Source organism: Oryzias latipes, chromosome 11, assembly GCF_053564925.1.
Source record: "Oryzias latipes strain Hd-rR chromosome 11, Olatipes_Hd-rR_3.1".
Taxonomy (NCBI): Eukaryota; Metazoa; Chordata; class Actinopteri; order Beloniformes; family Adrianichthyidae; genus Oryzias; species Oryzias latipes.
Genome location: NC_136247.1, coordinates 4,312,045 through 4,325,265, shown reverse-complemented (window position 1 = coordinate 4,325,265; position 13,221 = coordinate 4,312,045). Strand labels below are relative to the sequence as shown.

Sequence of the window (13,221 nt, the reverse complement as noted above, 5' to 3'; positions counted from 1 at the left end):
AAAAATTCATTAGCACATTTACCCGTCATATTGAAAATGTAAACTTTGTAGAAATTTTAGACAACCAGTTTTGCAGTATTAAAAGAAAAATTTATTGCACTGAAGAACAAGTGAATCTGAATATTGTTTTTTCTGCTTTTTTTTTTCTAATAAAATCTTACAATGACAGAAAGAGAAGTTGAGGAATGTCTTCATGGCAGAACCCTGACAGAAGCAGAGAAGACCTTTCTCAGAAATTTAAATCCTGGACATATTCTCGCCTTTGTGACTGGAAGTAGCAGAGTTCCAGCAGTTGGATTTCAACCAGGTCCAAAGTTAAGCTTTGTTCATAATGAAAACAAGTACCTTCCAGTCGCTCATACGTGCTCAAATGAGCTTGAAATCTTTGTAAATTCCAAAAATCTAGCTGACAATGATGAGTTTGAATATAACTTCCTAGTAGCGCTTATGAATGGAGCAAATTTTAGTGCAGTTTAAATAAACAAGAAAATATATTCTAGGGCAGTGTTTTTCAACCTTTTTTGAGCCACGGCACACTTTAACCTTGACAAAAATCCCGCGGCACACCAGCATCCAAAAAAAAAAAAAAAAAAACAGAAATTCATGGTCTGTATTGATCGACAGCCCCCCCCCGGCCCGCCCGCAATCTCACGTGTATTTTTGTGATAATTGTGGCCGGAAAAGCAGGAAGTTGCGGCTGTTTTTTCTAAGAGATGAAATGAAAGTTAAATTAGAAAAATTTAGAAACTGTTTGTTTGTTGGGGTTTCAAGGCGTTTCGCAAGGACAACTCATTGTGCGCTGGGACACTGGCTCTTTAAGCCAATGCATCATGGGAGATGTAGTGTGAAAAGTGCCGAAAACTTGCAGAAAGACTGGCGTCTCTGAGATTTATTGTATTGTCCACTTGTTTCACGGTCTGACACCGGACTCTGTGGAAAGCTACACCGCTAAAGAAGAGCTTTAGCCGGTATTTTTGTTAGAACTGAGCGACTTTATCAGCAGAATTAAGAACAAGGAAGTGAAGACTTTAAGCACTTGTGATTGGTCAAACTGATGACATGTGATTAAGCCTTCAAGAATGATTGGTGGAGACAGTTAAAGGGGCGGGACTTTTCCGCAAACTGTCATAGCTGCAGGTAAATCGCGGTAACGTAATCCTTATCAAAGTGTCTTTAATAGAATTAAATAAACACAAAGAAAAAGTAATTTTAAGATCTTTCATATTCCTAACTACTCAGTGTTTTATCAGGGCCTGTTTGGATGAACAAAGAGCTGATATCCTGGAGATGGGAAATGTTTTTAGATCAGTGAATGATTAATGAGGGCAATTTCTCCACGGCACACTTGACCATCTCCCACGGCACACTAGTGTGCCGCGGCACACTGGTTGAAAAACACTGTTCTAGGGAAAAGGGTCCAGGTGAGTAAGAAGGGAAAATAAAGTGGAGAAGAGAAGAAATGTAGAAGAATGGATACGTTATTTGTATTAATCCAAAACACCTCAGGGATGTTTTTCTGTTTTTTTTACTTCTGTTGCATTAATAAATATTAAAAAAATTGTCTTTGTATGGAGTTTTGCTATGTTTAAATGTTATTAATAATTTTAGTTAATTCATAAAAGCAGGAAAATGTGCTACTTGTGTCTTTGTTGAGGATCTGTTTCTGCTGTTTGATGAGCAAATTGTATTTAATTAAACAAAAACAGGAAATGTTGAACGGTTTTCTTTTTTCTGTTTCCATGTAAAGCCACTCAAGACAACAATTAAATATGAAAAGTTACAAAAGAGGAAAAATGGTAAAATATAGATTTGGATCTGTTTGTTCGGGAAACTTATATTTATTTATTTTCTATGGGAAGGAATTGGTAATGTCTGTAGAAAAGTATGCATTTTCTGAACATCAGAGAGAGTACACCCATTATTCCATGTTGATCCATTTCAAATAATAGGTTATTTTTTGAAATGTCAATAGATGTTTGTTTAGCAGAGCAACATGGTTGTGTGTTGAAAGTGTTTGCATACGTTGTCTCACATGTAAAGCCTATTGGATGTTCATTCTTTATGGAAAAGGTTTCAATTACAAACTCAAATGATGAAGCATTAAACAAACAATTAAACTAGATGTTGTGTCATTGCTTTTAGAGTAGACCAAGTCCTTCTTTTCAGTATTTCCTCTAGTGCCCTGACTTGCTCTTACAATGAACTGCAGTGGTGGACAAAATAGTTTGTACCCCTCAGTTAAAGAAAGAAATTCCACAATGCTCACTGGTATGACTTGAAAAGTTCAAAAGTAAGAATAAATTATATTGGATTGAAATTTAAATAATCAAAATCACCCATTACTTTTGAGTTGTTGATTAACAGATTTATTTAAAAAAACAAACTAATGTTTGGTGAAAAAGTGTGTACCACACTGAACATGGACAACAGAAAGCCAAGGAGAGAATTGTCCCAGGACATTATACACAAAATTATAGACAAACATCGTAAAGGGTAAAGGCTATAAAACCATCTCTAAGCAGCTTGAAGTTCCTGTGACGACAGTGGCACATATTATTCAGAAGTTTAAGACCCACAGGACAGTAGTCAACCTCCCTGGACGAAGAGAAAGAGGAAAATTGATGACAAATTGAGGAGACTCTAGGAGTTCACCTTTAATGTGAACTCCTAGATCAAGGTACATCAGTGTCAGATCGCACTATTGGTCGTTGTTTGAGCCAGAGTGGACTTCATGGGAGACGACCAAGGAGGACACCACTGTTGAAAGGAAATCATGAAAAGCCAGACTGGAATTTGCAAAAATGCATGTTGACAAGCCACAAAGCTTCTGGGAAAATGTCCTTTGGACAGATGAGACCAAACTGGAGCTTTTTGGTAAGGCACATCAGCTCTACATTGGTAGACTCAAAAATGAAGCATCCAAGCAAAAGAACACTGTCCTTACTGTGAAACATGGAGGAGGCTCAGTTCTGTTTTGGGGCTGCTTTGCTGCATCTGGCACAGGGTGTCTTGAAGTTGTACAAGGTCAAATGAAATCTCCAGATTATCAAGGCATTCTGGGTAGAAATGTGCTGCCAAGTGTCAGAAAGCTTGGTCTCAGTCGCAGGTCATGGGTCTTCCAACAGGACAACGATCCAAAACACAGCCAAAAACCCCAAGAATGGCTAAGAGAAAAGCGTTGGACTATTCTGAAGTGGCCTTCTCTGAGCCCAGATCTGAACCCCATTGAACATCAGTGGAAAGAGCTGAAACATGCCATTTAGAGAAGACACCCGTCAAACCTGAGACAACTGGAGCAGTTTGCTCATGAGGAGTGGGCCAAAATACCTGTGGACAGGTGCAGAAGGCTAATTGACAAATACAGAAATCCTTTAATTGCAGTGATTGTCCCAAAAGGTTGTGCAACAAAATATGAAGTTATTGGTTCCATCATTTTTGTCCAGCCCTAATTCATTAGTTTTCTTTTTTTTAATAATTCTGTTAATCAACAACTCAAAAGTAATGGCTGATTTTGATTATTTAATTTTCATTAAATTTTTATTTATTGTTACTTTTGAACGTTTCAAGTCATTTCAGCGAGCATTGTGGACCTTTGTTCTTTAACTAAGGATACCTACAATTTTGTCTACCACTGTATGTTGTTAAAAAATGATACGTCTGTATAAGGAATTTTTGAAAACTCTGCAGGGAAATAAAAGACCAAATATTTGGTTATATTTTTTTAATCACAATATCAGTAAACTTGCATAGATGTCAAAAACATTCAACAGTGCTACCCAGTAGCTAGTTTATTATATATAAATTCTTGCACTTTCTGATACAGTGTTTTTCCTTGGTTTCCATCATTTTCTAGTGGGTTCACGTTTGCAGACAGTTCTTGCAAGTCTTGATCAGTAAGTGGTGTGAAGAGGTAATCTGAGCTTTGTCGTGATTCTGGGCTTCTCTCAGTTACCGAAGCACAAGTTGCAGAATTCGGCATTGGAAAACAAGTGTTTTGAGTGAAAAGCTGAACAGGGGTTTTGTTTCCCTCAGAGGAGATGGAATGACTGTTGAATGCTGCCTGAAATTCCTCAAGTGTGCAGTTGATTCTGGGAATGTATACGTAATGGAGGCAAAATAAATCAGTCGGGTTGTCTACATCCAGCATTTTCAGTGATTCTAGCTCATAGAAAATGGGCGCATACACGTTTCGGCAGTTACAGTTCAAATCACGATTAAATCGCTCAACACGTTGATTATGAACAGAGCTCCCTGTCAACACAGAACTTACTCCTTTGTGCACTCTCATGTCCTCCCAAATCAAAACATTTTCCCCTCCATGATCAGTTCTTATGTGCATAGTCCATCCAAACTTGTTCACAGCTTTCCTAAATAGATCCAGGACAGTTGCAGCACGATTGTTGTTAGAACAATGCAGAAAAGTCAAAAATCTGCTGTACCCATCAATTGCAGTATGAATGACTAATTTCCATTTTATGAGCTTATGGTTGCCGTCAATGTGCCATATATAGTTTGGAAAGGGGACAGAGTATGTTCTTCTTTGCACTGCTGATGTTCTCCTAGACTGTGCTCCAGCAAAATCAACCCTTTGCACTTAGTCTCTGAGACGATGTCTTTGAACTATGATGTTCCTGGCACGCAAATGTCCATTGAGCATAACCTCTCCAACATGAGGGTGATTTGATTTTATTGCACGAATTACTTCATCCAGTTCCTGATCGGAAATGTCACTGAATTTTTGGTGTTTTATGCCATATGCTTGTACAACGTTGGTCTTGATATTTCCAAGATTGATGCCGTTTCTGAGAGTGTTGTCCCCAAGAATATTAATCTTTCAATGTCCTCTTTGGAAATTAGGGTTGTTTCAACCTAACACCATAGGTGAAAAAAGGGACAAAAACAGACAAAGTGAATTACTTCTACTTATAACAAAAAATAATCTGTTCAGCGAACAAATAAAAAAACATATTAAAAGGTACATTTTCACAACAAAATTGATTGTAATTATACTCATTAAAAGTAAATAAGTCATTCAGTTCTTACCAATCTCTGGGGTGTGCCAGCCCCTACAGATGTGGTTGAACTTGTGGATGCTATGGGTGGCGGCAGAGTGTTGACCTGAGGTGGGCGGTGGTAGAAGAACAATCATATGGATGTTTTGTTACATTTTAAAAATCAGTTAAACACTAAACTATAAAAATAAAAAACAGCAGTTGTAAAAAATGTAATCACTGTACTCAATGGAAGAAAACAACTGATGACGGTCTTACCGGTCTGTGTGAAGCGGCAGATCTTGTGGATGGTGATGATGTGTTAACCTGTAGAGTAGGAGCATGGAACAGAGAAAGTTTACATTGAAAATAAGTGATTGTAGCAGATTTTAGCAAATAAGAAAGATCTGTAATGAGAAAGAAGACAAGCAATAAATAAAAAGACCCCCCTCCCGCCAATTTTCTTTTTTTCATTTAGAGTTTCAGTGATGTAAAGTGGCATAAAAATACCACAGACATACATAGCAGGCCTACTCAGAGATATCTTTCATCATTATGTGTCAAGGAAGTTACAAAATAGCATTATATTATTGCACTGTAATGTCAAAAGATGCCTTGATAACGTTAGCCATTTGTTAGCTAAAAAAAATTAAGACTAGCTTGGAAAGACTAGCTGTTTAGCTAGCTAAAAATCCATTTCCACATAATAGTATTATAGAACTATTTTATTTTATTTAACTTTTCCACTTACCAGATTTGCAGCAGCAGGTGTAGGTGCCAGGACACCTTGCAATGCAGCTCGCACTCCTGAAACAACGGCCCTTTCAATATCCTCAGGTCTCAAAGAGTTTGCCATGATTAAGGTTCAACTTTCGTCTGAACAAGGACCGCTCTATTCGGTGAGGGGCGTGGCCACATTAGCATATTTCCCAAACATTTAAAGTCAACATTTATATTTAACATTTAGGCGGAACATTTAGATTTACATTTACATTTAACATTTACATTTATATTTAACATTTACATTTACATTTACATTTAACATTTGGATTTACATTTACTTTTGATTTTAACATTTACATTTAACATTTACATTTAACATTTATATTTATATTTAGATTTAACATTTACATTTAGATATAAAATTTGTATTTAACATTTACATTTAGAGTTAACATTTACATTTAATATTTAGATTTAGATTTACCATTTAGATTTAACATTTAGATATACATTTAAATTTAGCATTTAACATTTAGATTTTCATTTGCATTTAATATTTAGGTTTACATTTAATAATCACATTTAACATTTATACTTCTATTTAGTCTTTGATTTAATATTTATATTTAGATATAACATTTACATTTCACATTTACATTTAAATGTAACATTTAGATATATATTTAACATTTATTTTTAACATTTACATTTATATTTAGATTTAGATTTAACATTTACATTTAACACTTAGGTTTACATTTAGATATAACATATGCATTTAACATTTATATTTACGTTTGGGATTTAGGTATGTGTTTCGATTTAACATTTACATTTATTATTTTCATATACCTTAATATTTATTATTTATCATTAATATTTAGATTTAATTTTAACCTCTAAAAGTACATATCCTCAAGTCACAGATTGGTTTTTTATTGGTGATAAATATAGACAAAATGTGATATAAATGCAGCATAAATGGAAAGAAATGTCTAAATGTGGTAAAAGTGACACAAAATTTTCATAAGGTTAATTTTTACATTCGGCGCCCCATAGGAAACAGAGAAACATCTGCTCAATATCTGCAACTGTAGCCACTTGCTCTTCACGAAAACGGATTAAGACCCCTACAAGAGAGTTGTTGAGATCTGGGCCTTTGAGGCGAGCATTGTTAAGAGACATCCCTGAATGCTTTGCGCTGGAGTCAAACACCACACGTATGTTATCTGGTTTCTGTGGGTGAAAAACTCCGAAAGTCGGCAGATACCAGCACTCCTCATTTTCTCCCAGTGGTGGAGCAACCTCTGCATGATTGTTCTGAAAGATCTTATCCATAAACTCAAGAAACTGATCTTTGACCTTTGGTTTTCTTTGGAAAGTTTTTTGCAGTGAGTAAAGTCGAGATTCACGGTTATTGGAGAGAAGCAGAGAAGCTGCCGCTGTGGTCGGAAAGGAAGGGGTGCCACCCAGTGGTTTGAGCCATCCTTGAACATTTCTGCATCCATTAACTGCAAGAAGACTGTGTGGGCCGGGTTTGTTGTCCGAAGCTGTTCCGTTGAAAATGCTCTTTCCTAAAGTTACAACTGATGTACTGTTGAGTTTTCTCCATTCCTCCCCAACTTGGCAGGTGCAGCATCTAAAGCAGATTCCGTTTTCTTTAAGAATTGTTTTCCTTTCGATGATACTTTTAGGTCTGAAAGCTCTACATTTTCTTGTTTGGTGTGAGTTGTTGTGGATGGGGCAGTTTTTCTCCAGTCCTTTGTGATTTTTCACAGGCAGATTTGTTGGTGGTTTTGCTCCTGCTGAAACACAAGTTTTGTGAACTGATATTCTGTTCCCAAAAGTCCTCACGGGTGCTTTATGTACTTTTTCATAGTTGCGTGAGAATATGAAGCTCGTGTCATTCCTTCTGCGTAGTTCATCACGATCAAACTGGTGAAATAGTCAAATGGGGGGAACTGTCTGTAGTTTCCTTCCTAGAACTTTGAGCCGACTGTGAGCCATCTTTCCTGAATCCCATGGGGAAGCTTTTCTAGTATGGGGCCAATGCCTCTAGCAGTGTCCAAGTATGCAAGTCCTGTTAAGTAAACTTCCTCCTTAGTAACTTGAACTTCCATAAGCATATCACCCAAATCTCTTAACTTGGAGTATTCTTTTGCAGTTATTCTTGGGAAATCCTCAAGTCTTTTAAACAAATCTTTTTTCTGCCTCTTCAGGTGCGGCGTAGCACTCCTGAAGGCGTGCCCAGGCCTTTTCCAGAGCTACACTGGGATTTCCAGCGTGCAAGTGTAACACGGTTACCAACTCAGGCCATTGTATTTTTTCCTTTTTTTTCCTTTCCTTCCTCACCTGTTACGTGTGTACGACGTGCCTTGCGTGCCTTGGGTCATGTGACCCGACCACCCAATCAGTAAACTTTATAAGCCGCTACCCCGGAAGCTATCACATTCCATGACAGGAGAGCTGAATAGACCTTTTTCACACTTCCGCATTTTTCGACCGGAAATACGTCAATGACGTGTAAAAGAACTTCCTGTTAGCATAGCGGCAGATACGAAAAATGGCAGAGTCAAAGAATCGGAGTTTCTGTTGTGTTCCTGGCTGTTCGTCATCCAACCAAAAACAACCCTACCTTTCATTTCATTCTTTTCCTGTGGATCCAAACCTGAAAACGAAATGGATACAGGCGATTCGAAGAGATGAAGGGCATAGTTTTACTGTAAAAACAGGTAGCACCTTTGTCTGCAGCCGGCACTTCGCTCCGGAAGATTACATTGGTGGCTGCGTCGTTCGTCGCCTGAAGAGTGGTGTTGTCCCGAGCCTATTCCCTTGGAACAACTTTACTGCTCCTTTGAGAAGGGAGTCAGTGTATGACAGAACTTCCAAACGGCAGTCTATGCAGCTATGCTGTGCAGATAGCGACATTGAAGCTAAGGCAGTAAAGATGGATCACGACTACGTGTCACACCCACCTGCAGGTAAGGTTGTTCATAATGATTTGTTTAGTTAACGCTAGTCAACTATGTGTACCGTTATTGGATAAATGCGTTTGATCAAATTAATGTTTATAATATAAGCTGTTCACAAAATTCAACTAACGTTAGCCTACTACATCTGTAACATAGTCTCATGCTGTCTAGCTAGCTGTAAGGAGCCAGAGATGAGCAGTAGGGGAGAGTGGGGCACAACCTAACGCTTTTTAACTGTTTCTATTTTTGTAAACCTACTTTGGGTTTAGAGTATTTATTTTTCCCCAAAATTAATTTGTAATATGACCATATTACAGTTTAAAATGTAGTATGATGTAATAAAAAATATACAAGAAATCTTAAAATATAAGTGTTAATATAAAATAACGCAATTTTAAAAAAACTTAAACAATTTATTGATGTGGTAGCTAGTAAACACATTAAGTTTCATCATGCTATACATGCATGTGTGGAAGTATTTAAAACAAGTGTTACAACTGGCCCTGTGTTAGGTTATGTCCTGCTCTCCCCTATTTTAATTACATGTATTTGATTACTTTTGAGTATTTTGTGATTTGTATTTTCCTTAACAAAGATAAATGAAATGTAATTTGTAATAAATACTTAAAATACTTTTTGAAACATAATTGTGTTGTGTTGAAAGGTAGCATAAATATGTTAAGACTGGTTTTTAATTTCTTTATCTTTACAGGTGCTCTGGACGAGGCTTTGGATTACATCGACGATTTAGAAGCCAAGTTGCAAAACACTGGTCTACCACCCCCTACTCTCTTCAGCCGGTACTGTGCATCAGACGACCAAATACGTTTCTACACCAAATTTCCATCCGAGAGTGTTTTTACTATTTTTTGGGAGTCGATTGCACCATCTGCACATAGACTGGTGTACTGGACCAAAGCACAGAGGGCGGGTGAGGAATGCTGCGAAGAGCCCAGCCCACCACGCATCATGCCATTAATAGATGAGTTCTTGATGTACTCTATGCGGGTTGCTGTTGGCATGAAGGAGCAGCTCATTGCTGACATGTTTAATGTGAGCGTTGCCAGGGTTAGCAGGGTTACCATCACCTGGGCCAATTATCTCTTTATGATGCTCAGCTCACTTCCCATCTGGATAAGCAGGGAAAAGGTTAAGTCAATTATGCCCCTTAAATTCCAGAGGTACTGTCCCAATGTTAGAGTGATACTAGACTGCACAGAAATTGCCCTGGAGACAGCCTCATCCCTGACTTTACAGTCAGAAACATTTTCATCTTACAAAAACAGGACGACATTGAAAGGGCTAATTGGAGTTGCTCCCAATGGTTTGGTGACATTCATCTCACCCCTGTACACTGGGTGCATCTCAGATAAGGAGATCACCAGGATCAGTGGAGTCCTTCCCTTGCTGGAGCCAGGAGATGATGTCATGGCAGACAAAGGGTTCCTCATTCAAGACCTCCTTACTGACATTGGATGTAAGCTCGTCATTCCACCTTTCAAGCGTTCCGCTCAATTCAGCAAGGAGGAAACGGAACAAACACAAGCCATTGCCCGCCTCAGGATTATAGTGGAAAGAGTGATCGGTAGAATAAAATCCTTTCACATCTGGGACTCTCCCGTGCCGCTCACACTGATTGGCAGCGTGAATCAGATCTGGCTAAACTGCTGTGTTTTGGCAAATTATCAAGGACCTTTTTGTTTTGAAGATTGAATGTTTGATATGTAAATTATGTATAATGTGTAAATAGTATGTAAATAATTTAGTGTTCCCACATGTTCTTAAAAATCTAATTAAATTGTTATCTTAATATTTTTTATGTTGAAATGTGACTTTGACTTCACAAAAAAATTGAACAAATAAAACAATTTTGTTCAAAATTGTGCCTCATTTAATTTTTTGCTATGACATCAACTGATTAATAAAAGCTAAATAACAAACATTTACAATAAAAATAACATTACAGATCATCAACAGTAAGACAGAAGGCTGAACTGATTGTTAAATACAAGATTATTGTAATTCAAGGTATGCATTCATGTATGTGCCATAATAATATAAATCCAATTTCTCTTTCATTTCTGCTATGAATGAGTCATCACGCCAAATTCTTTCCACAGTTATCGTTGATAGGGTATCTGTAACAAAATCACACCATGTCAGTCCTGTGATTGCCAGCTGGCCCTGAACCTGCCAATAGTACTTATGTGAACGCCTCAGACTGGCGTGGCCTTCCTGCACCTTGAGGTGAGCAACCTGTGATGGATCATTTTTTGTGCTGCTCTTCACCTCAACCAAGCCAAAAGGAGGCGACTCTGAAGGGTCATACACACGACCGTCTGGACTGGCCCCGAGATGTGGTGCGTCAGGGTGAATGAAAAATCCTGCTGGTAAAACGTTAACTCTCAAAAGTGCAGCATAGTTTGCCAGCACTTCAGACTCCACTAGGAGACCACGCTTCATTGCAGCTGTTTGCTTTGTGGAGCCTCTGATCATCCGAATAGCTGCAGACTCCAGCTCTGCACGACACGCCCGACTACAACAAGCATCCCAAAATAGACTAGCGGTCAGCCTTGGTCGCCGTAGCTGTGTCCACGCAGGACATTTGGATTGCTGCTGAGTTTCTTTTGCTATCTCGCAGGACAGCTGTGGTGACACTTCTAGAGACTGGAGATGCATTAACTGATGCAAGGTCGGGACGAAATGCAACCTGGGAAAAGTGTGCTGCATCACAGGAAGGGAGGGAAATTCTGGAGCCATGTGGTATAGGAGGAGGTCACTCGACTTCTTGGGTGGACAGTGATAGGACATGGGGGATCCACGAGGGACAGACCCAAATATGGATGGCGACAGCTCCATTTCAGAAACCCCATCCAATACAACAGCCATGAGAGATTGGGGCTGCACCTGGCTTAATTTGCTTCCAGATGCCATCATATCTGGATCTGGCAGTGGTCCTACACAAGACAAACACAAGATTATTGGTCACACAAAAGAAAAGAGATGAGTGCATAACTACAACTAAATTTTATTCATTATACCTGCAGTAACCACAAGTTGGTTAGTCATTACATTAAAAAAAACTTAACTTGCTCTCACAAAGCAACAAAAAGTTAAATTATTCACCTGTATATGCCTTGTACAGTGTGGACCTCAGACCTTCCCGACCAACGGTTTTGGGCTTTTGCACCACCAGCTCACTAACAGGTTCAGGATGGATTCCCTTATAAGTAAAAGGCAAAAAGCAATTAGTCTGTAGTCACTACTGGGGGTGTTTTTATAATAATTTACAGTTGTTATGGATACACATCAGTTCTTGAATCATAATGACAATTTGATCACAAACCTACCTGTGTTCTTGGTCTGTGCCATCTTTGCAAGCCACTCGTGCAGGCCAGGGGGGGTGGAACTGCCTGCAGACCCAGCTGTGAATAATGTGCGGTCTGGTACAGGATGCCAACTAGGTGATTGCAGAATCCTTTACCAGCCGCACAACTGCAGGAGAAAGCCTTCAGGTTGGCACTTTCTGCATTCAGTGATATCTAGACACAATAAATTAAATAGGTTACAATTAAGTTATTCTTATGTTGCTATGTCAATGTTCATTATAACATGAAACTATAACTTTCCGTAGGGTGACCAGATTTGAGTGTGTAAAAAAGAGGAGTAAAGTGAGTTTGTAAGATATTTCATCGAGAGTAATTGGTGTGCAGAGCTGCATGCATAAAGCAAATGTGTTCACATTTCATCTATGTTCAATGTTATTTTATTATATAAGTATCAAAAAAGCGGACATGTCCAGGAAAAGAGTACATCTGGTCACCCTAATTTCAGTAAAATAATAGTAAGTGAAGAAAGTGCCGCAACCGCAGCAAGAACAAGAACAAACACGCCAGAACGGGCAACTTTTGCCAACCGGCATACTGTCTTTTATAGTCAAACCTCCAGTTTGTGAGGCTCCTCACTCTTTCTCATTGACCTGAAGCATCTACCTCTCACTACCACCTGTCCCTGGAGTATATTTGATACTACAACAAAACATTACGTGTTATCTCACATAGAAAAATACACAATTTTACAATAATGTCAGTAACATTTCATATTAACATGGTACAGCTTCACCAAATTACTGGTTGTTATGTTAATCTCATGCATTCGCACTTAAACACACACAAAATATTCACTGCCATGTGTTATACCTTATATTACAAATTCACAACACCTAAGATTAAAAGTTGATGTACAGATTTATACCGGTGATGATGCGGCTATGCTATGGCTAAGCTAGCTAAAGCTTACCTTGGTAATTGTGGATAAACTCTTCATGGAACAATTTATACCCCTTGTCCAATTTGCTCCCTTTAGTGGACGAATGCATCTCCACACTCTTCACCACATCGGCGCTGGTGAACTTCGGAAGACAACTCAGGCTCGTCGAAAACACTAGTCTAGCTGCCATTTCTCCGCCAACAAAGCACAAACCGGAACTGGTTTTACACGTTGATGACGTATTTCCGGTTTTTGCGAAAAAGGTC

General features: G+C 38.5%; 1 protein-coding gene and 1 long non-coding RNA gene across 2 annotated transcripts; both read right to left on the bottom strand.

Annotated features, from left to right (window-relative positions):
• Positions 1–3,773: 3,773 nt before the first annotated feature.
• On the bottom strand, positions 3,774–5,564 carry LOC144995586 (uncharacterized). The gene is made up of 3 exons (XR_013659133.1): positions 5,271–5,564; positions 5,044–5,118; positions 3,774–4,869 (listed from the first exon to the last, which is right to left on the bottom strand). It is a non-coding gene; the product is annotated as an uncharacterized LOC144995586 (long non-coding RNA).
• Positions 5,565–10,554: 4,990 nt separating this feature from the next.
• Positions 10,555–13,221, bottom strand: LOC111948229 (uncharacterized). The gene is made up of 4 exons (XM_023960212.2): positions 12,629–13,221; positions 12,037–12,228; positions 11,813–11,909; positions 10,555–11,643 (listed from the first exon to the last, which is right to left on the bottom strand). Exons 1-4 carry the CDS (start codon positions 12,659–12,661, stop codon positions 10,700–10,702), a joined length of 1,266 nt encoding a protein of 421 aa, XP_023815980.2. The 5' UTR covers positions 12,662–13,221; the 3' UTR covers positions 10,555–10,699.